Source organism: Mizuhopecten yessoensis, unplaced genomic scaffold, assembly GCF_002113885.1.
Source record: "Mizuhopecten yessoensis strain PY_sf001 unplaced genomic scaffold, ASM211388v2 scaffold10961, whole genome shotgun sequence".
NCBI lineage: Eukaryota > Metazoa > Mollusca > Bivalvia > Pectinida > Pectinidae > Mizuhopecten > Mizuhopecten yessoensis.
Genome location: NW_018408808.1, coordinates 77,838 through 103,735, shown reverse-complemented (window position 1 = coordinate 103,735; position 25,898 = coordinate 77,838). Strand labels below are relative to the sequence as shown.

Sequence of the window (25,898 nt, the reverse complement as noted above, 5' to 3'; positions counted from 1 at the left end):
GGGTTAGGTGGGTAGGGACTGGCCCAACCACCTGTCTGTGGTGTTATAAGGCTAGGTTGGTAGGTAGGGACTGTCCCAACCACCTGTCTTTGGTGTAATAAGGCTATGTGGGTAGGGACTGGCCCAACCACCTGTCTTTGGTGTAATAAGGCTCGGTAGGTAGGGACTGGCCCACTCACTACTCCCATAACATGAGAGGCCGCTGGTCGGCCTTTTTTCAATCGGATATGATTTTGCCGACTGCGACCTCTCATTTCCGAAGCGCTAATTCTTTGATGCAGTTTCCGCCCGAAATCCGGGCGGAACAAAATCGGCTTGAAAAACTCACATAAGTGGTTAACAGTTCATGACAACGATGTCTACTCACGGTTTATATAATATAGATCTCATATATATGTCACAGACACAAATATATAGTATATTACGGAATAGAACACTCAAAATACATGTCCATGTCGTTGTAGCACATCTCTGACCTACATTTAAAACATGGCTTCTGGATTAATACAAAATATCAGGGGGGATTTCAAACGGAACGAAATGATACGGAGTTTGTTTGTATTCCGCTTGTGAAACATTACATGTAATCCATTTTTGTATTAACCGGAAAAATCATGGCAAATGCTGTCTGCTTCGCTTCGAATGAGGAAAAACTCATTTTTTATGTCCTTGACTGGAGAATAAAAAAAGTGGCAACCGTGAAATAAAGGACTATGTATGGTTTGGGCCTATTTTGGCCCCTAAATGCATCAAAATTCAAAACCTTTAAATGAACTTTGAAATGACTGTTTCTTTTATTTTAAATTCTTCCCAAACACTGTCATGACAATATTTATTAGTATTTCTATTTATTGTTGCCATGGTAATAAGTTCAAAATTGCATAAATTAGAAAAAAATGAATATTCAATGAATTTTGTCATATTTTGCATAGTTTTTCTCCTGGAAACTGTAGAGTGCATGCTTAAACAAACTCAAAATCAAAGAATAATGTGTAAGCACCTGTAATACATCTTTAGGAGAAATATAAAAAATATCAAGAGTGCGCTCTATGGTAACTAAGAGAAAAACTAAGCAAAAACCTGTCATAATTTACTGAATATTCAAATTTCATTAATTTATGCAAATATTAACTGGTTACCATGGCAGCCATAATTGAAAACCTAATTAAATGTTAACATTATAGTACCAGGGAAGTATTCAAAATTAAAGAAAAACTCATTTGAAAGTTCTATTGAAGATTTTTAATTTTGATGGATTTGCGGGCCAAAAAAGGCCCAAACCATACAGAATCAGTGCTGGATCTACGCTTAACTTTGTATTCCTAAATCTAGCTCGACTGGAGAATGAAAAAAAAGTGGCAACCGTGAAACAAATTTGGCACAGAACATTCAAGTTACAAAACTAATCGGGAAACAATAGCTCATATTGTCCTACTTCGCCTAGTATCGACGGACTACACTGCTTTATCGATATGAATTTCAGCTCATACCATACAAAGCAATAAATACTTCGACTGTAGTCTATAGACTTCTGACGTCACTGACCGTCAGCGGTGAAGCTATATTGCTGCCCTCTGGTGGCCACTAGTGATAACATCACAGGTACGGATATGATTTCAACGTTGGATTTACGTATATTTGGTGAACTGGTATTTCTAAAATTATTGAGACAGATTCCCCCAAAATGGTAGGTAAATTCCCTTAAATAAATTATTAAGATTTCCCAAAATGAATGATGTGGATTTCCTAAAATAGATACTTTAATGACACACGGTAACCATATGGAATGACATACATTTCTAACAAAATATCATATCCAGATTTCCCTCAATGAAATATATTCTCAAGTGAATGTCATCCAGATTTCTCACAACGAATGACGTCATTGGATTGGGTATGATTTCCACGATGAATGACGTCAGTGGTTGGGTTATGATTTCCACGATGAGTGACGTCATTGGATGGGTATAATTTGGATGGGTATTATTTCCACAATAAATGACGTCATTGGATGGGATATGCTTTCCACAATTAATGACGTCATTGGATGGGTACGATTTCCACAATGAATGACGTCATTGGATGGGGAATTATTTCCACAATAAATGACGTCATTGTATGGGGTATGATTTCCACAATGAATGACGTCACTGGATGGGGTGTTACTTCCACAATCAATGACGTATATATATATTTCCCATAATCAGTCAGAAGTTTCAAAATCAGAAATGAGTATAAACTGAGTATATATTCAACTTTGATGATACGAGATCCTACATAGAAAACAACTAAAAATAAAATAGAGCTGATGTATTTAGAATACATTTTATTAGAAAAAAATCTTTGATTGATGATTCACTTTTTAAGTTAAAACATACAAACACGACAAGCTTTACATCGAAATGAGAAGGATATTCAAACTTAAAGTTTATTTAATCCTAACTTTCATTTGTGTCTCCTACTGGAAAGCAGAAATTAGCGAATTATAATTTTCCATCGACCATATACCAGAGCCCCAGGGAAGGTAATATCTGTGATTAACTTCACCAATATCAACAATATCAATATGTAAATAATCCCGAATAAGTAGGGTTTTCCACGAGTTATCAACCATTTTCTATGGAATATAAACATAATATAACATTTGCATTACTTTGTAGCGTCTATAAATAAAGTGCAAAACATCAAACTACTATTGACATAATCGCAACTGCATCATGATATGCACAACGCTGACCCACTTTTTTCGTCCTGTTTGTTTTCAAACTCAGCTGAAACGATAATCACATGCTACTACAACCTCATTCGTGGGGAAAATGTTGACAGTTTTGAAAACGTCTTGGATGAAAAAATACAGCCTTTTACCAAGTTTATGAGTATAAAAACAGGTAAGACGATGTCAAAGCTAGTGAGAGAAAAAAAGATAATTATTGTCTCTTTCAATATATACAAAATTCCAAGTATAATGGCGTCTTTGTCAGTATCACAGTCCTCACAGCACTCCCATATTGGTTAGCTCGCGATCCATCTGGCACGTAGCGCAGGGTCCACAGCAGCAAAGAGTCATGGAGTCATTCGAGACGGACCCCTAAACAGGAAAAACAGATCAATACAATGTATCAGTGTAAGGATGAATAGAGACATACAATGTATCAGTTTTTGGCATTGACATACAATGTATCAGTTTTTGGCATAGACATACAATGTATCAGGTTTTGCATTGACATACAATGTATCAGGTTTTGGCATTGACATACAATTTGTCAGGTTTCGACAAAGGCATCCTATGTATCAGGTTTTTGCATAGGCATACAATGTATCAGGTTTTGGAATTGACATACAATGTATCAGGTTTTGGCATTGACATACAATGTGTCAGGTTTCGACAAAGGCATGCAATGTATCTGGTTTTTGCATAGACATGCAATGTATCAGTTTTTGGCATAGACATACAATGTATCAGTTTTTGGCATTGATATACAATGTATCAGGTTTTGGCATTGACATACAATGTGTCAGGTTTCGACAAAGGCATGCAATGTGTCAGGTTTTTGCATAGGCATACAATGTATCAGGTTTGGAATTGACATACAATGTATCAGGTTTTGGCATTGATATACAATGTATCAGTTTTTGGCATAGACATACACTGTGTCAGGTTTCGACAAAGGCATGCAATGTATCAGGTTTTGCATTGACATACAATGTATCAGGTTTTGGCATTGACATACAATTTGTCAGGTTTCGACAAAGGCATGCAATGTATCAGGTGTTGGCATTGACATACAATGTATCAGGTTTTGGCATTGACATACAATTTGTCAGGTTTCGACAAAGGCATGCAATGTATCAGGTTTTGGCATTGACATACAATGTATCAGGTTTTGGCATTGACATACAATGTATCAGGTTTTGGCATTGACATACAATGTATCACTTTTTGGCATAGACATACAATATATCAGGTTTTGGCATTGACATACAATGTATCAGGTTTCGACAAAGGCATGCAATGTATCAGGTTTTGCATTGACATAAAATGTATCAGGTTTTGGCATTGACATACAATTTGTCAGGTTTCGACAAAGGCATGCAATGTATCAGGTTTTGCATTGACATACAATGTATCAGGTTTTGTCATTGACATACAATTTGTCAGGTTTCGACAAAGGCATGCAATGTATCAGGTTTTGGCATTGACATACAATGTGTCAGGTTTCGACAAAGGCATGCAATGTATCTGGTTTTTGCATAGACATGCAATGTATCAGTTTTTGCACAAATAGACATACATACAAATGTAAAAGTTTCAGGGCAGAAACACACACTATATCAGTTTCAGGAGAGAGACACACAATGTATTTGGTTTTGGCATAGACATGCAATGTATTAGTTTCAGGACAGAGACACACAATGTATTAGTTTCAGGACAGAGACACACAATGTATTAGTTTCAGGACAGAAACATACAATGTTTAAGGACAAACCGAGACATACATTGTATCAGTTTAAGGCTAAACCGAGACATACATTGTATCGGTTTAAGGACAAACAGAGACATACATTGTTACAGTTTAAGGACAAACAGATACATACAATGTATCAGTTTAATGACAGAGACATACAGTGTATCAGTTTAAGAACAGAGACATAAAATGTATTAGTTTCAGGAAAAACAGAGACATACAATGTATTAGTTTAAGGACAAACAGAGGACATACAATGTATCAGTTTTTGGCATTGATATACAATGTATCAGGTTTTGGCATTGACATACAAGTTGTCAGGTTTCGACAAAGGCATGCAATGTATCTGGTTTTTGCATAGACATGCAATGTATCAGTTTTTGCACAAATAGACATACATACAAATGTAAAAGTTTCAGGGCAGAAACACACACTATATCAGTTTCAGGAGAGAGACACACAATGTATTTGGTTTTGGCATAGACATGCAATGTATTAGTTTCAGGACAGAAACATACAAACCGAGATATACATTGTATCAGTTTAAGGCTAAACCGAGACATACATTGTATCGGTTTAAGGACAAACAGATACATACACTGTATCAGTTTAATGACAGAGACATACAATGTATCAGTTTAAAATGTATCAGGTTTTGGAATTGACATACAATGTATCAGGTTTTGGCATTGACATACAAGTTGTCAGGTTTCGACAAAGGCATGCAATGTATCAGGTTTTTGCATAGGCATACAATGTATCAGGTTTTGGAATTGACATACAATGTATCAGGTTTTGGCATTGACATACAATTTGTCAGGTTGCGACAAAGGCATGCAATGTATCAGGTGGTGGCATTGACATACAATGTATCAGGTTTTGGCATTGACATACAAGTTGTCAGGTTTCGACAAAGGCATGCAATGTATCAGGTTTTGGCATTGACATACAAGTTGTCAGGTTTCGACAAAGGCATGCAATGTATCAGGTTTTGCATTGACATACAATGTATCAGGTTTTGGCATTGACATACAATGTGTCAGGTTTCGACAAAGGCATGCAATGTATCAGGTGTTGGCATTGACATACAATGTATCAGGTTTTGGCATTGACATACAATGTGTCAGGTTTCGACAAAGGCATGCAATGTATCAGGTGGTGGCATTGACATACAATGTATCAGGTTTTGGCATTGACATACAATGTATCAGGTTTTGGCATTGACATACAATGTATCAGGTTTTGGCATTGACATACAATGTATCAGGTTTTGGCATTGACATACAAGTTGTCAGGTTTCGACAAAGGCATGCAATGTATCAGGTGTTGGCATTGACATACAATGTATCAGGTTTTGGCATTGACATACAAGTTGTCAGGTTTCGACAAAGGCATGCAATGTATCAGGTGTTGGCATTGACATACAATGTATCAGGTTTTGGCATTGACATACAAGTTGTCAGGTTTCGACAAAGGCATGCAATGTATCTGGTTTTTGCATAGACATGCAATGTATCAGTTTTTGCACAAATAGACATACATACAAATGTAAAAGTTTCAGGGCAGAAACACACACTATATCAGTTTCAGGAGAGAGACACACAATGTATTTGGTTTTGGCATAGACATGCAATGTATTAGTTTCAGGACAGAAACATACAAACCGAGATATACATTGTATCAGTTTAAGGCTAAACCGAGACATACATTGTATCGGTTTCAGGACAAACAGAGACATACAATGCATCAGTTTAAGGATAAACAAAGATATACAATATATCAGTTTAAGGATAAACAGAGACATACAGTGTATCAGTTTAAGAACGAAGACAAACGATGTATTAGTTTAAGGACAAACAGAGACATACAATGTATCAGTTTAAGGATAAACAAAGATATACAATGTATTAGTTTAAGGATAAACAGAGACATACAATGTATCAGTTTAAGAATAAACAGAGACATACAATGTATCAGTTTAAGGATAAACAAAGATATTCAATATATCAGTTTAAGGATAAACAGAGACATACAGTGTATCCGTTTAAGAACAGAGACAAACGATGTATTAGTTTAAGGACAAACAGGCACATACAATGTAACAGTTTAAGAACAGACACATACAATGTATTAGTTTAAGAACAAACAGAGACATACAATGCATCAGTTTAAGGATAGACAGAGACATACAATGCATCAGTTTAACGATAAACAAAGATATACAATGGATCAGTTTAAGGACAAACGGGGACATACAATGTACCAGTTTAAGAACAGACACATACAATGTATTAGTTTAAGAACAAACAGAGACATACAGTGTATACGTTTAAGAACAGAGCCAAACGATGTATTAGTTTAAGGACAAACAGAGACATACAATGCATCAGTTTAAGGATAAACAAAGATATACAATGTATCAGTTTAAGGACAAACAGGGACATACAATGTAACAGTTTAAGAACAGACACATACAATGTATTAGTTTAAGGACAAACAGAGACATACAATGTATCAGTTTAAGGACAAACAGAGACATACAATGTATCAGTTTAAGAACAGACACATACAATGTATTAGTTTAAGGATAAACAGAGACATACAGTGTATCAGTTTAAGAACAGAGACAAACAATGTATTAGTTTAAGAACAAACAGAGACATACAATGTATCAGTTTAAGGATAAACAGAGACATACAATGTATCAGTTTAAGGATAAACAGAGACATACAATGTATCAGTTTAAGGACAAAAACATACAATGTATCAGTTTAAGGACAAACAGAGACATACAATGTATCAGTTTAAGGATAAACAGAGACATACAATGTATCAGTTTAAGGACAAACAGAGACATACAATGTATCAGTTTAAGGACAGACAGAGACATACAATGTATCAGTTTAAGAACAAAGACAAACAATGTATTAGTTTAAGGACAAACAGAGACATACAATGCATCAGTTTAAGGATAAACAAAGATATACAATGTATCAGTTTAAGGACAAACAGGGACGTACAATGTATCAGTTTAAGAACAGACACATACAATGTATTAGTTTAAGAACAAACAGAGACATACAATGTATCAGTTTAAGGACAAACAGAGACATACAATGTATCAGTTTAAGAACAGAGACATACAATGTATTAGTTTAAAGACAAACAGAGACATACAATGTATTAGTTTAAGAACAGACACATACAATGTATTAGTTTAAGGACAAACAGAGACATACAATGTATTAGTTTAAGGACAAACAGAGACATACAATGTATCAGTTTAAGGACAAACAGAGACATACAATGCATCAGCTTCAAGACAATTAGAAACATACAATATAGCAGTTTAAGGACAAACCGAGAAAAAATATCTGTATCAGATTCGGGTTTGGTTTTATTTCACGTCATTTAAGGACAATCAGTTTCAGAAAAGTGACAAACATTCTATAAGTGTCAGATAAAGTTTTGCTTGCTGTATCACAAATAGCGAATCATTGTGATTTTAACAACTGCATTTGCTAGTGTAAGTTTAGACTTAAACAAACGAATGTGTAACTCTAACGGGTAGACTTAAAGAAACGACTGTGTATTTCTAACGGGTAAACTTAAACAAACGATTGTGTAGCTCTAACAGGTACTTACACAAGCGACTGTGTAGCTCTAACGGGTAAACTTAAACAAACGATTGTGTAGCTCTAACAGGTAGATTAAACAAACGATTGTGTAACTCTAAGGGTTAGACCTACACAAACGACTGTGTAGCTTTAACGGGTAAACTTAAACAAACGATTGTGTAGCTCTAACAGGTAGACTTAAACAAACGACTGTGTAACTCTAAAGGGGTAACTTAAACAAACGACTGTGTAGCTCTAACAGGTAGACTTAAACAAACGACTGTGTAACTCTAACGGGTAACCTTAAACAAACGATTGTGTAGCTCTAACAGGTAGACTTACACAAGCGACTGTGTAGCTCTAACGGGTAAACTTAAACAAACGACTGTGTAACTCTAACGGGTAGACTTAAACAAACGACTGTGTAGCTCTAAGGGGTAAACTTAAACAAACGACTGTGTAGCTCTAACGGGTAAACTTAAACAAACGACTGTGTAACTCTAATGGTTAGACCTACACAAACGACTGTGTAACTCTAAGGGTTAGACCTACACAAACGATTGTGTAGCTCTAACGGGTTGACTTACACAAACAACTGTGTAACTCTAAGGGTTAGACTTACACAAGCGACTGTGTAATTCTAACCGGTAAACTTAAACAAACGATTGTGTAGCTCTAACGGGTAGACTTAAACAAACGACTGTGTAGCTCTAACGGGTAAACTTAAACGAACGATTGTGTAACTATAACGTGTAGACCTACACAAACGACTAGGACTAGGGTATCAATAGCGGTTAGTGTATCAATAGCGGGGGTATCAATAGCGGTTAGGTTATCACTAGGGGTTAGGTTATCACTAGCGGTTAGTGTATCACCAGCGGTTAGGGTGTCACTACCGGTTAGTGTATCACCAGCGGTTAGGGTATCACCAGCGGTTAGGGTATCAATAGCGGTTAGGGTATCACTAGCGGTTAGGTTATCACTAGGGGTTAGGTTATCACTAGCGGTTAGGGTGTCACTAGCGGTTAGAGTATCAATAGCGGTTAGGGTATCACTAGCGGTTAGGGTATCACTAGGGGTTAGGTTATCACTAGGGGTTAGGTTATCAATAGCGGTTAGGTTATCACTAGGGGTTAGGGTATCACTAGGGGTTAGGTTATCACTAGCGGTTAGATTATCAATAGCGGTCAGTGTATCACTAGCGGTTAGGGTGTCACTAGCGGTTAGAGTATCAATAGCGGTTAGGGTATCACTAGGGTTTAGGGTATCACTAGGGGTTAGGTTATCACTAGGGGTTAGGGTGTCACTAGCGGGTAGGGTATCACTAGAGGTTAGGGTATCACTAGCGGTTAGGGTATCACTAGCGGTTGGGGTATCAATAGCGGTTAGGATATCACTAGCGGTTAGGGTATCACTAGCGGTTAGGGTATCCATAGCGGTTAGGGTATCAATAGCGGTTAGGGTATCCATAGCGGTTAGGGTATCACTAGCGGTTAGGGTATCCATAGCGGTTAGGGTATCAATAGCGGTTAGGGTATCACAAGGGGTTAGGGTATCACTAGCGGGTAGGTTATCACTAGCGGTTAGGGTATCTGTAGCGGTTGGGGTATCAATAGCGGTTAGGATATCACTAACGGTTAGGGTATCACTAGCGGTTAGGGTATCACTAGCGGGTAGGGTATCACTAGCGGTTAGGGTATCAATAGCGGGTAGGGTATCAATAGCGGTTAGGGTATCACTAGCGGTTAGGGTATCCATAGCGGTTAGGGTATCACTAGCGGTTAGGGTATCACCAGCGGTTAGGGTATCAATAGCGGTTAGGGTATCAGTAGCGGTTAGGGTATCACTAGCGGTTAGGGTATCCCTAGAGGTTAGGGTATCACTAGCGGTTAGGGTATCACTAGGGGTTAGGTTATCACTAGGGGTTGGGGTGTCACTAGCGGGTAGGGTATCACTAGAGGTTAGGGTATCACTAGCGGTTAGGGTATCACTAGGGGTTAGGTTATCACTAGCGGTTAGGGTGTCACTAGCGGTTAGAGTATCAATAGCGGTTAGGGTATCACTAGGGTTTAGGGTATCACTAGGGGTTAGGGTATCACTAGGGGTTAGGGTGTCACTAGCGGGTAGGGTATCACTAGCGGTTAGGGTATCACTAGCGGGTAGGGTATCACTAGCGGTTAGGGTATCAATAGCGGTTAGGGTATCAAGAGGGGTTAGGGTATCACTAGCGGTTAGGGTATCACTAGGGGTTAGGTTATCACTAGCGGTTAGATTATCAATAGCGGTTAGTGTATCACTAGCGGTTAGGGTGTCACTAGCGGTTAGAGTATCAATAGCGGTTAGGTTATCACTAGCGGTTAGGGTGTCACTAGCGGTTAGAGTATCAATAGCGGTTAGGTTATCACTAGCGGTTAGGGTGTCACTAGCGGTTAGAGTATCAATAGCGGTTAGGGTATCACTAGCGGTTAGGGTATCAATAGCGGTTAGGGTATCACTAGCGGTCTGGTTAATATCAGTTAATTGGGTACCACCTACGACTCTTACATTTTACTTCAATGCATTATGTTCAAAGTGTGTTCTAAATTTATTGACAAGTCCATACAAGTTTAATGTTTCCGCGTATTATCCGACTGCAATTTAAATGTGCCTACCTGTGTTATGCATCAGATATCACGGTTCAGTCGTGTAGTTTAGATCACATATTTACTGGTATACTTGTAAGGTTTTAAGTATAAGGTTTCAAGTTACCTCGCCAGGCTGACGTGTAGTTTAGATCACATATGTACTGGTATACTTGTAAGGTTTACGGTTACCTCGCCAGGCTGACGGGTAGTGTTAGATTGGTATATTACTGTGATTATAGTGATTATATTCATGTGTGCATCTATACATGGTACGTGTATATTTACAAACACCGTATTACACATTTCATATCGTTGTGCCGAAGGGAATAAATAAAGAGACACCTTTATGTGTATGCTTTCTCTGCATTCTTATTTGTACGAGTAGTCATCATCATCATCATCATCATCATCATCATCATATCATCATCATCATCATCATCATCATCATATCATCATCATATCATCATCATCATCATCATCATCATCATATCATCATCATCATCATATCATCATCATCATCATCATCATATCATCATCATATCATCATCATCATCATCATCATCATCATCATCATAACATCATCATATCATCATCATCATCATCATATCATCATCATCATCATATCATCATCATCATCATCATCATCATCATCATATCATCATCATCATCATCATCATCATCATCGACATTATCTTCTGCGTATAAATGACATTATCTGTTGTGTATAAACGGCATTATCTGTTGTGTATAAATGACATTATCTGTTGTGTATAAACAACATTATCTGTTGTGTATAAATGTCATTATCTGTTGTGTATAAATGTCATTATCTTCTGCGTATAAACGACATTATCTTCTGCGTATAAATGACATTATCTGTTGTATAAATGTCAGTATCTGTTGTGTATAAATGACATTATCTGTTGTGTATAAACAACATTATCTGTTGTGTATAGATGCCATTATCTGTTGTGTATAAATGACATTATCTGGTGTGTATAAATGTCAGTATCTGTTGTGTATAAATGACATTATCTGGTGTGTATAAATGTCAGTATCTGTTGTGTATAAATGTCAGTATCTGTTGTGTATAAATGACATTATCTGGTGTGTATAAATGTCAGTATCTGTTGTGTATAAATGTCAGTCTCTGTTGTGTATAAATGTCATGATCTGTTGTGTATAAATGCCATTATCTGTTGTGTATAATTGTCATTATCTGTTGTGTATACACAACAGATAATGTCAGTATCTGTTGTGTATAAATGTCATTATCTGTTGTGCATAAACGACATTATCTGTTGTGTAAATGTCACTATCTGTTGTGTATAAACAGCATTATATTTTGTGTATAAATGACATTATCTGTTGTGTATAAATGTCATTATCTGTTGTGCATAAACGACATTATCTGTTGTGTAAATGTCATTATCTGTTGTGTATAAACGGCATTATATTTTGTGTATAAATTGCATTATCTGTTGTGTATAAATGACATTATCTGTTGTGTATAAACGACATTATATGTTGTGTATAAACGACGTTATCTGTTGTGTATAAATGACATTATCTGTTGTGTATAAATGACATTATCTTTAAAAAGTGATTTTGTCATATACCATATTTCCTAGTGCACTACTTATATGAAAAAAGGAGAACAGATAATGGAAATTTGAGAAAGATATGTCAACCACTTCTTGGGAAATATTGATAGTATTAAGGCCTGACTGCCTAGCAGCATTACTGTTTTTCCCGAACAGTATACATAACTATGGACCAAGGGGAAAGAGTGATAACAGTTTTGAATTGTAATAGTCCAAGGTGACTGTCTGATGGCGATTTATTCCCAGATCAGTCCCAGAGTGAAACATGCACAATGTATCACTAAGGGGAGCTTACTTATGAAATTTGAGAAAGATCTGTCTAAAATTTCTTAAGTAATAAGGATAACAATCTTGTACGATCAAAATAAAAGATGGCCGCCACGACGAGACTCAAAATGAAACATGCACAACTATGACCAAGGGGAACGACGATATGAAATTTGAGGAAGATCTGTCAAGTGTTTCTTCAGAAATAGCGAACACAAACTGAAACACTCATAATCCAAGGTAGCTGTCTGTCGGTCATCTTGCTTTTCCAATCAGTCTCACAATGAAACATGCACGAGTAGGGAACGATGGGATCATATACATGAGAAATTAAGAGAAATATCCGTTAAGTTCTTCTTGAAAAAATAGAATTAACAATATAAGGGTAAAGACGGACGGACTACGGACGAAGGGCGATTTGATCAGCCCACGATGGTGGGCTAAAACCGTGCATTCGCAACCAGCGTCACACCACTTCTTTACCATTACACCAGTTTCTTAATGACGTCACGATCACGTTAAAGTATGGTGCCTGGCGTTTTTGCTGTAGCTTTTTAATTAGAAGAGGAACATAATGATTGATATTTCACATCCCGCCCTGAGGGGGTGAAGTATTCATTATCTCTGCCACCTACCTGTATGCCTCCTACAGTTCTGATCTTAGTTCGCATGGCCAGACTTCCTCCCATGACACAATAAGGCATGCAGCAGCACTCGCCAATACGACTGGCCGTTTTACACTCCATACACGGCATACAGAAGCACGTCAGCAGGCCTGCACAGGTAAAAGGATGGGTGCTTATTATATTTTCTAATATACTCTAATATGTTAATTATTATCAATTGTTTACACTTGCTCCATAGACCTACGTGCAATACTGCCTACTTTAGTACATTGCTAGAAGACACTGTAAATAGGGCCAGGATACGGATCCCCGTACCAATGTCAAAAACTGTACCGGAAGTATTGGAAACGTTTTTATCCGACATGACTAAAGCTTAGATCACAGGGACCTTGATATAGAAACTGGACGTCGTAGAAATATTGGTAGAGAACAGAGATTGTGTAACAGATGTAATGACGGTGATGTAGAGGATGAGTTTCATTTCATATTTAAGTGTTCATTTTATAAAAAGTTAAGGTAAATATATATAAAAGAATTTTACTACAGAAATCCAAGTGTGTTCAAATTAATAAAACTTTTGAGTGTAAATAATGTCAAAGAACTATGTAACACTGGGAAGTATCTATATTATGCTACGAGGAAACGTGAAACCCTTTAATGTGTTCCAGTAGTTAGTATTTAAGTATAGTCTTTAGTATTCAGTAATTTAGTATTTAGTAATTTAGTATTTAAGTATTACTGATTATGTATGCATGTACAATTGTATTATAATGTGTTCAAGTATTTCGTTATCACTCTCCTGATTATGTATGTAGATGTGTGTGTGTGNTGTATTATTATTGTTGCGCCTATGAGTCTAATAAAGAATCTGAATCTGACCAGACATCTGGTTACAGCTATATCTTAATGTACACGTTTTATAGATTTACATCGACCTCCGGTAAAAATGTCAACCCAATGATGATAATAAACGTGTATAGTTACTCTGAACACCTTGGTTTAAGTCCAAATATAGCTGTACCAAATCCTTGTGTCCCTGTAGCTTTGATAATTAATAAATGTAATTCCTTTTTTGATATTTCATATTTCTGAAAAGAAAAAGACACCTTGCGGGACTTTCTATATGAAATAATAAGGATGAAACCCCAAGGATCTCATTTTGTCACTTTCGTTTCACCTGTTTCGATATTTATCTTAGAAAGTGCTATGTCATCAGTAGACACTATCTCCATATAGCATTTGCTGTAAAGAGCCGGTTTCCAGTATATTTGCCCACCTTCATTAAACACCCCTTTTATTGATGATCCTCAGCATACGATATCAGCTATAATATGATTTATGATGTGGGGTTCAGTACCCAGTCATACAGCAAGCTTTTATTAAAAGTTCAATAGTCAAATAAAAACCAGTAATACCACAGCATGAATTGAAATAGGCCGTTTATTATAAAAACGACGTAAAATAAAATCATGTATACAAAACATGTCCGGTCGTTTCTTCCAAAAACAACGTAAAATAAAAACATGTATACACAACATGTAAAACATGCCACATCATACTGATCTGAATACATATAGGCATTATGCCTAATGAAAACAATTATGTGACCATTAAGGGAGGGGGGCAAAACCGCCACCTGGCTAATTGAGGGAGACCAGCATACGCTTGTACGTAACCTGGCCTCACTAAATGCAGCCAACCCCCACCCGCAGCTGTATGACTTGACTATGCATGGTATAGGATTATATAACGTACACAATACTCGATAAATTATATTGAAATATACATATATTTATATTACATGTTTAATGACATAAATGTTGACATTAATATGGACTCAAAAGTTTCACATAGTATGTTTTAGGTCGTCGCCTCTGACACCGTATACAAAAGTTGGGACTATAAAGCCTGAGGCAATTGCAACCAGCCGGAACAAATAGCGAGCTCAACAAATTAAAATGTCCGTGCGCATCACGCGTTCTCGACGTATAACGGCTATATATAGGTCGCTATGTAATGGACTTATGTAAATGGCATGTCTGCAGTTTATATGAAAAATATTCATCGTTTCATTTAGATAAATAGTTTTAACCGATAATGCAAAGACTATTTAACAACACTACTCAGTGACTCCACAAGGAAGTGATCGAACACCTATACGTAATCGTCCTCTCTATACTCCTTATACGTACCAAGGCAAACATAACACAACACCTAAATAGCAAATAGCTGCTCGACCGATAGCACGGACGGAGTCTGCACTTATTCATAAATATAATATGAATATAATAAATAAAAATTAACAAAAAATCTACTCTGACTTCATTTACCGTACACACCAACAATCCTCCGCAATATACCCTCGCATGGTTCATAGCCATCCAAATGTAAAACCAAGCGCGCCACCCAACCTGAAAACCTTATTAGGCGCGACAGGAGTTTTTTTACAAAATTGATGCTGGGATTTCTTACATATGACGATGCCCACACATTTTATTTCAAACTGTACTACGCCGTGCGAGGTACGAAGCTAGAATGATCACACACGTACCCATAAACTACCCTTAGCATGCTGATGTGCCACAATTTGATCGGTCAAAACCTACGCACGAGACCGGCAACTGCCCTCGTATACTCCGTGTAACAGGACAAATATTTCGCGCTATTCTCCGAAACGCGGGAAAGTAATAATATACAATGTTGTGTTTATGGCACTGCCTGTGTTACATTATGTACCTGTGCGTTGCGTACCTGTGCGGTGTCTATTGAGAGTTACCGTGCGGGACGACTTATAGTCGGGCCCTATATTTTACATAAAATGGCGGACATATTGTTTGTTGGACTAAAACGCAAATACGCAACTTTAGGCAAGACGTCCGTCTCAAAATTATCCTTGCCATCATATTGTTTAGTGAAAATGTACAACTTACACCATTATCATCTACTGTATTTTTTGCATTGTAACGTATTCGCTCATATGCAGCGGTACAGGTAAACTTATTAATAATTTATACCAAGGATGTGTGCAGAACTAGCTGGAACTCCAACTTGTGTCTACCTGACAAATCTACGCTCAGCCTACAATGTTTTAGGGATTTTGCTCGCTTCACATAAGCTGAAATCAAAGATGAAATGTCTTTGAACCTATTTCGAACTTATGATAAGAAATATGAGTAGGATTTTCATTAAATCAAACCCATGACAATCTAATGTCTATGGATTTGATAAGATCTTATGTTAAACAAATGTATTTGTGCTGAATCAAAACATTTCATAACATGGCGGCCTTACCACAAAAATGAAACACAATGCCTTTAAAACTCAAATAATCAATGGATGTATTTAGTAAAAAGGTAAATAAAAAATGGATTTTTAAGAACAAAAGATTGATTTAATTACAGATCGTACGAGTGACATCACTTACATGAGGGTATGTCATCAAAGCACCCGAACAGTCCTGTTGACCAGTGTCGGTGTCCGGTAAGACCCGTGACCATCAGGCCGTTGGTCTGTGGCTGCGTGGTCACTACAATGTTTGTGACGGACGTCGCCATCTGAGGCGGCATGGTCACAGCTTGTCCCGACATCGGATCCATGTTCATTGTAGACGAATTGCACGGGAAGTTTCCTGTGACGAGAGAAAGACGTTGTTTAGATATCTTACACAGCACGCGGTACTGGAACTGTCAGGCGGGGGGAAAATGAGTAGCGAGTCACTCCTGTCGTCTGCTTTTACGGTTTTACAGTTTTTCCGAACTCCACTCCTTAGTTAACCTGGACAAACCGTGTATCCATCGAGGTATGAAACATTATGCCTGAATGGGGTAGGTTAAATATATAGGGCATATACGTAAACAGAGACCAAGACAAAGGCCTTTACATAAGGTTGAGAAAAATATCTTTGTTACCTGTATAACAATGGAACGGGTTGTTTATGTATGCATAAATGTTTATCGTGTACCATTGATCGCTACATTCGTATTTTGAAAATATACAATTGTAATGTACTTTCCACGAGTATTTGGGGGAAAAAAAATAACATTTGGCAGGTTTCATCAATTTAAGTCTGACGTCCTATTATCATTGTGTATTAACTCCAACGGATATCGGAACCACGGTAGATACAGTAACAAACACCACCGGTAATGTAACATACAATAAACAACACTACAGGTAATGTAACATACAGTAAACAAACACTACAGGTAATGTAACACACAGTAAACAAACACTACAGGTAATGTAACATACAGTAAACAAACACTACAGGTAATGTAACATACAATAAACAACACTACAGGTAATGTAACAGACAGTAAACAAACACTACAGGTAATGTAACATACAGTAAACAAACATCACAGGTAATGTAACATACAGTAAACAAACACTACAGGTAATGTAAAGTACAGTAAACAAACATCACATGTAATGTAACATACAGTAAACAAACACTGCAGGTAATGTAACATACAGTAAACAAACACTACAGATAATGTTACATACAGTAAACAAACACTACAGGTAATGTTACATACAGTAAACAAACACTACAGGCAATGTAACATACAGTAAACAAACATCACAGGTAATGTAACATACCGTAAGCAAACACCACAGGTAATGTAACATACATTAAACAAACACTACAGGTAATGTAACATACAGTAAACAAATACTACAGATAATGTAACATACAGTAAACAAACATCACAGGTAATGTAACATACAGTAACAAAATACTTCAGAAAATGTAACATACAGTAAACAAATACTACAGAGAATGTAACATACAGTACACAAACATCACAGGTAATGTATCATACAGTAAACAAACGCTACAGGTAATGTAACATACAGTAACAAAATACTTCAGAAAATGTAACATACAGTAAACAAACACTACAGGTATACAGTAAACAAACATCACAGGTAATGTAACATACAGTAAACAAACGCTACAGGTAATGTAACATACAGTAAACAAACACTACATGTAATGTAACACACAGTAAACAAACATCACAGGTAATGTAACATACAGTAAACAAACCCCACAGGTAATGTAACATACAGTAAACAAACAGTTCAGGTAATGTAACATACAGTAAACAAACACTACAGGTAACGTAACATACAGTAAACAAACACTACAGATAATGTAACATACAGTAAACAAACATCACAGGCAATGTAACATACAGTAAACAAACATCACAGGCAATGTAACATACAGTAAACAAACATCACAGGTAATGGAACATACAGTAAACAAACGCTACAGGTAATGTAACATACAGTAAACATACACAGTAAAAAAAAATCACAGGTAATGTAACATACAGTAAACAAAGATCACAGGTAATGTAACATACAGTAAACAAACACCACATGTAATGTAACATACAGTAAACATACACCACAGGTAATTTAACATACAGTAAACAAACACTACAGGTAATATAACATACAGTAAACAAACACTACAGGTAATATAACATACAGTAAACAAACACTACAGGTAATATAACATACAGTAAAAAAAAATCACAGGTAATGTAACATACAGTAAACAAACATCACTGGTAATGTAACATACAGTAAACAAACGCTACAGGTAATGTAACATACAGTAACCAAACACTACATGTAATGTAACACACAGTAAACAAACATCACAGGTAATGTAACATACAAGTAAACAAACACTACAGGTAATGTAACACACAGTAAACAAACACTACAGGTAATGTAACATACAGAAAACAAACATCACAGGTAATGTAACATACAGTATACAAACATCACAGGTAATGTAACATACAGCAAACAAACATCACAGGTAATCTAACATACAGTAAACAACACTACAGGTAATGTAACATACAGTAAACAACACTCCAGGTAATGTAACATACAGTAAACATACACCACAGGTAATGTAACATACAGCAAACAAACATCACATGTAATGTAACATACAGTAAACAAACATCACATTCACAGGTAATGTAACATACAGTAAACAAACACTATAGATAATGTAACATACAGTAAACAAACACTATAGATAATGTAACATACAGTAAACAAACACTACAGGTAAGTAATGTAACATACAGTAAACAAACACTACAGGTAATATAACATACAGTAAAAAAAAATCACAGGTAATGTAACATACAGTAAACAAACCCCACAGGTAATGTAACATACAGTAAACAAACATCACAGGCAATGTAACATACAGTAAACAAACATCACAGGAAATGTAACATACAGTAAAAAAACGCTACAGGAAATGTAACATACAGTAAACAAACAATACATGTAATGTAACACACAGTAAACAAACATCACAGGTAATGTAACATACCGTAAGCAAACACCACAGGTAATGTAACATACATTAAACAAACACTACAGGTAATGTAACATACGATAATGTAACATACAGTAAACAAACACTACAGGTAACGTAACATACAGTAAACAAACACTACAGATAATGTAACATACAGTAAACAAACAATACAGGTAATGTAACATACAGTAAACAAACATCACAGGTAATGTAACATACAGTATACAAACATCAAAGGTAATGTAACATACAGCAAACAAACATCACAGGTAATGTAACATACAGTAAACAACACTACAGGTAATGTAACATACAGTAAACATACACCACAGGTAATGTAACATACAGTAAACATACACCACAGGTAATTTAACATACAGTAAACAAACACTACAGGTAATGTAACATACAGTAAACAAACATCACATATAATGTAACATACAGTAAACAAACACTACAGATAATGTAACATACAGTAAACAAACACTACAGGGAATGTAACATACAGTAAACAAACATCACAGGTAGAGTAACATATAGTAAACAAACACCACAGGTAATGTAACATACAGTAAACAAACACCACAGGTAATTTAACATACAGTAAACAAACACTACAGGTAATGTTACATACAGTAAACAAACATCACATGTAATGTAACATACAGTAAACAAACATCACATGTAATGTAACATACAGTAAACAAACACTACAGATAATGTAACATACAGTAAACAAACACTACAGATAATGTAACATACAGTAAACAAACACTACAGGGAATGTAACATACAGTAAACAAACATCACAGGTAATGTTACATACAGTTAACATCCACCACAGGTAATGTAACATACAGTAAACAAACACTACAGGTAATGTAACATACAGTAAACAAACATCACAGGTAATGTTACATACAGTTAACATACACCACAGGTAATGTAACATACAGTAAACAAACATCACAGGTAGAGTAACATACAGTAAACAAACACCACAGGTAATGTAACATACAGTAAACATACATCACAGGTAATGTAACATACAGTAAACATACATCACAGGTAATGTAACATACAGTAAACAAACATCACATGTAATGTAACATACAGTAAACAAACACTACAGGTAATGTAACATTCAGTAAACAAACACTACAGGTAATGTAACATACAGTATACAACACTACAGGTAATGTAACATACAGTAAACATACATCACAGGTAATGTAACATACAGTTAACAGATAAATATATTGTAAACAACAAAGACCCTGCATGAGTGATGAACTATACAGTGGAGAAGCAAATATCGCAAGAATTTTTACCTGATTTTCTCTTTCCTTTGTCCCTACGTACCCTGCTGGTTATTGCCGACAATCGATCTGATGTAAATTATACCTTGAACACCGATTTTTGCTGGAAGTGAGCCAACTCATTAACTGGTTCGATTGCTGTGAATAATGAAAAGGAAGATAGTCTCGTTCAACCAGACTCTTATTGTCTGCGCAAGCTACGCCGACATGTGTTAAGCGTCTGGTTGAACGAGAGTAATAGGAAGACGGCATCGCCAGTGAGCTTTTTTTTTTAGTGCTATAAAATTTACAGATTTTCGGTTCGTGTCGTGTATATATTACACTACAATTATCGCCCAAGTAGGTTTTAATATACCAGGTTATAATATAATGAAAATCCACAGTTATAGCTTTGTGAGACCTCCTTCATTAAACATAATGCAGTTCTCGCGTAAACTAAACTATAACTGGTTAGAGCATTCTTTCTGTGCTGTTCCTGTGTAAACAATAGAGCTGTTGTTCCTTACGGGTAAACGGCCATGTGACCTCTTACAATAGGTACATGCTACAATGTACGTATACATATTCGAACATCTACGATTGGTATGTAACTATCCCATCTAATTTTACCCTGCTTAACATCTGCCAAATAATGTAGCATTGCCCCATTCCACACGTTGTCCTGTTTTTTGGTCAAAGCGCCTACGTTTACCGTGTAGTGGCTACATATGACACGAGTGCGTATGTGTGTGTGTGTTGGGGGAGGGGGGGGGGGGGGGGGGGGTNTAGGGACAATTTGGCGAAAATGGCGTTATTATAGATTGATACCACTTATGAGCAAATCATGTCGAGAAATTGACAAGAGACAATGTTTTCTTGGCGTTCGTAATCTGTAATGAAAGAAAATCCTTTAACTGCTCAACCATATGTTTTAGCGGCTGTTGTCCTTGAACTTCAAACAACAAATATATGTCTTTCAACTCGAGGAGAATAGGTAAATTTTCGCTCCATTCAGCTAACTTCTTTGGAATACAAGAAGCGGTATTGATATGCGTGCGTGCTCTAATTTAACATGTTTCTTTTTATTCCAATCCAGCTGTGAACACAAATTTCTCATTAAATGTATTTAATATGACACTAATAATTCAAAGCGACAAAAGCATGCGTTATGTGCGAAATGGTCGACAGCGAAGTTTCCTTCCGGTCATTATCGACTATGTAAAGTTTCGTTATGAGGTATACATTTTCAGTATCTAATCGATTTTAAAGGTGTTATTTGACTTAACGGTACAAGTGTATCTGAGATGATGGTAAGACAAATAGTAAGAGGTTCCATGTACAACGGTACACACGCGGATAAACGTGTTTATGAGTTGATGAATGGGCTATACGATCTACATTTGGTGGCTGGATTGTTCGATCTCGCCGTTCAAGGAAAAAGCAAAAAAAAGTACTCAAAAAATGTTGTCAACCAAAAGAATAATTGATGTCTAGAATTGTGACTGCCGCAAACAACAGCTGATAATATATTGCCGATTGGTCTTTTTTGGTTGCTCGTTTCTTGTGTAACTTCAATAAAGATTTAAAACCTCATACAAGACATGAATGCATGCCAGGACTTCGACAGTAGCTTGCATTTCATATGAAAAGAACCAATGCCACCCATCATAGTTACATAGAGAGACAACTGGACGTGACCCTTGTATCAGCTAACCTAGATCCGCCAGTAGAAAACTCGAGGGAAATTTTAAGTCAGAATGTTTGCAGCTGAGAAGAAAAACAAACGTGCCTTGTGTAGCCGACGAACACCTGTCGAAAAAAATCGTTTGATATCGACTTTTTTCTACTGACGGTCAAGCCATTCGGAGGGGTAAAACTTCAAACCTGCCACAAGACGTACGGTAATGTCATACTGAGTGTATAAGTATCACACGTAACAGTACTATGGCTTCGGAAACTAAAAAGATATACCGATAACATATACAACAAGAGCTGTCGGAGAACAGCATAGCTCGCCTATGTACATGTATGTTATTATAATACTGCAACTATCAATAGAAACACAAGCATAGTAAAACGTTGATATAGTGCCTGTCATTTTATTTGCCACCTCACTTACCACCATGATATTTCAAGGACTGTTAAATGTGTAGAAACAAATATGTGAAGTGATTGTTAAGAAATTAACAAAGTCCAATAAAGCTGTTTTTGGACGCTAAAATATGAAAATATAGTTCAACACATTGCTTACACTCAATACAAATACTTCAACCTTATTATAGACAACAGCCTATTGATGGTGGTGGTCCAACACTACCCAACAAAACATGCGCAAAAACTTGAATCTCAAATTTAACTAAGTCCAACTTAGCTGTTTTTGGGCCATAAAATATGAAAATATTGCCCAGAACATTGCTAACACTCCATATAAATGCTTCAGCCTTGTAACAGACAACAGCGTATTGATGGTGGTTGTCCAACACTTCACAAAAACACTTGCCCAAAAACTTTAACCTCAAATTTAACTAAGTCCAATTAAGGTGTTTTTGGGCCATAAAATATGAAAATATTGCCCAGAACATTGCTAACACTGCATATAAATGCTTCAGCCTTGTAATAGACAACAGCCTATTGATGGTGGTTGTCCAACACTTCACAAAAACACTTGCCCAAAAACTTTAACCTCAAATTTAACTAAGTCCAATTAAGGTGTTTTTGGGCCATAAAATATGAAAATATTGCCCAGAACATTGCTAACACTGCATATAAATGCTTCAGCCTTGTAATAGACAACAGCCTATTGATGGTGGTTGTCCAACACTTCACAAAAACACTTGCCCAAAAACTTTAACCTCAAATTTAACTAAGTCCAATTAAGGTGTTTTTGGGCCATAAAATATGAAAATATTGCCCAGAACATTGCTAACACTGCATATAAATGCTTCAGCCTTGTAATAGACAACAGCCTATTGATGGTGGTTGTCCAACACTTCACAAAAAAACTTGCCCAAAAACTTTAAACTCAAATTTAACTAAGTCCAATTAAGGTGTTTTGGGGCCATAAAATATGAAAATATGGTCCAGCACATTGCTTACACTCGATATACACTGACTTAAACTCATAATAGACAACTGTGTATTGAGTGTGATGATCCAACACCGTCTTGAAAAAACTTCCCCACCAAAACTTGAACCTCGGAAGGTGGGACGCCGACGCCGGGGTGACTACATTAGCCCCCCTATTCTTCGAATAGACGAGCTAAAAAGGGGTAATAAGTATTGTGAGACTGGAAAATGGCCTTCGTCGCCCAAAATATCAAAACTACAGAGAACCCACATTAGTCGCCTTATGCTAATGTTGGAGCCATTCTTTCTAACGTACTGTTGAACACGATTGAGGTGCTGCAAATACGAACATTCTGAGACAATATGAATGTCTTGTTTCGTTCTACACATGTTCAAACTCAATGTCCTTATTCAGAGATTCCTGTGCGTTTAATCACAGAACATCCAATAATGTTTTCTTTTCTCTTTCTCTCTTCCTTTCTTCTACTTAGACTTCCAAATGTACGGAAGTAATATGATGCTTTCATAACGGTTTATCTACAACGACTGTGAACTTGTGAATATATAAACTTAAACCTTGATTTACATGTATACGATTTTAAGACTGCTGACATACTTGAACTCGAGTCAAACTTCAGAAAATAATATGGCTTGTTTGATAGTACATTATAGTACAAATACATCCCATAATTCTCCCGTCAAAATGGCCCCCGCGGTTCCGTTATCGTGTCGGGAAATAATAGTTACCACACCAGCTATGTTCGTAAATATCCGGAATAATATGGCGAGTGATTAATGGGAAAAACAGAACCATACACACGTTTATCTTATAAACACACAGGTGCTTCAAACATTGCCACATTCTGTTTGTCCATATTCCGTATTTTTCATCTTCTTGGTATTCTAAAAATGAAATAATATTTTGGCACCGACAAACCGCGATATCTGATATATAGACCTTTGCTGACATAAGTGTTAACTGTAATCTCGCCTTACAGCAAATATTACTGTTTCAATGATACCGAAAATGAATGATTATATATATATCAGTCATACGGGCGTTCCGTTACATTAATGTCGAGACGCAAAAATTGAATTTCTATTATTGCCAAAACTATACTACTTAATTGCCTGGAAACGAAAATTCAATTTCTATTACTGCAAAAACTATACTACATTATTGCCTGGAAACGAAAATTCAACTTCTATAAATGCCAAAACTACACTACATTATTGCCTGGAAACAAACATTGAATTACTATTACTGCCAAAACTACACTACACTATTGTCTGGAAACAAACATTGAATTACTATTACTGCCAAAACTACACAACACTTTTGTCTGGAAACAAACATTGAATTTCTATTACTGCCAAAACTAAACTACATTATTGTCTGGAAACAAACATTGAATTACTATTACTGCCAAAACTCTACTACATTATTGCCTGGAAATAAACATTGAATTACTATTACTGCCAAAACTACACTACATTATCGCCTGGACACAAACATTGAATTACTATTACTGCCAAAACTAAACTACATTATTGTCTGGAAACAAACATTGAATTTCTATTACTGCCAAAACTACACTACATTATTGTCTAGAAACAAACATTGAATTTCTATTACTGCCAAAACTACACTACATTATTGTCTAGAAACAAACATTGAATTTCTATTACTGCCAAAACTACACTACACTATTGTCTGGAAACAAATATTAAATTACTATTACTGCCAAAACTACACTACATTATTGCCTGGACACAAACATTGAATTACTATTACTACCAAAACTACACTACACTATTGTCTGGAAACGAACATTGAATTACTATTACTGCCAAAACTACACTACATTATTGTCTGGAAACAAACATTGAATTACTATGACTGCCAAAAGTACACTACACTATTGTCTGGAAACGAACACTGAATTACTATTACTGCGTAAACTAC

The 25,898-nt window shown here is 36.2% G+C and overlaps 1 protein-coding gene across 4 annotated transcripts in view; it reads right to left on the bottom strand.

Annotated features, from left to right (window-relative positions):
* Positions 1-2,300: 2,300 nt before the first annotated feature.
* Positions 2,301-25,898, bottom strand: part of LOC110464100 (cornifelin-like) — a 41,020-nt gene continuing 17,422 nt past the window's right edge. For 2 of the 4 annotated variants that reach the window (XM_021519153.1, XM_021519156.1), the window contains exons 2-4: positions 16,629-16,832; positions 13,214-13,353; positions 2,301-3,088 (exon numbers count right to left, since the gene is read on the bottom strand). In XM_021519153.1, coding sequence (XP_021374828.1) covers positions 2,993-3,088; positions 13,214-13,353; positions 16,629-16,832 — 440 coding nt within the window. In that variant the 3' untranslated portion in view covers positions 2,301-2,992. Of the gene's footprint in view, positions 3,089-13,213; positions 13,354-16,628; positions 16,833-20,899; positions 21,082-25,898 lie in introns of those variants that run through there. The other 2 variants (XM_021519155.1, XM_021519154.1) reach the window with 2 other exon arrangements.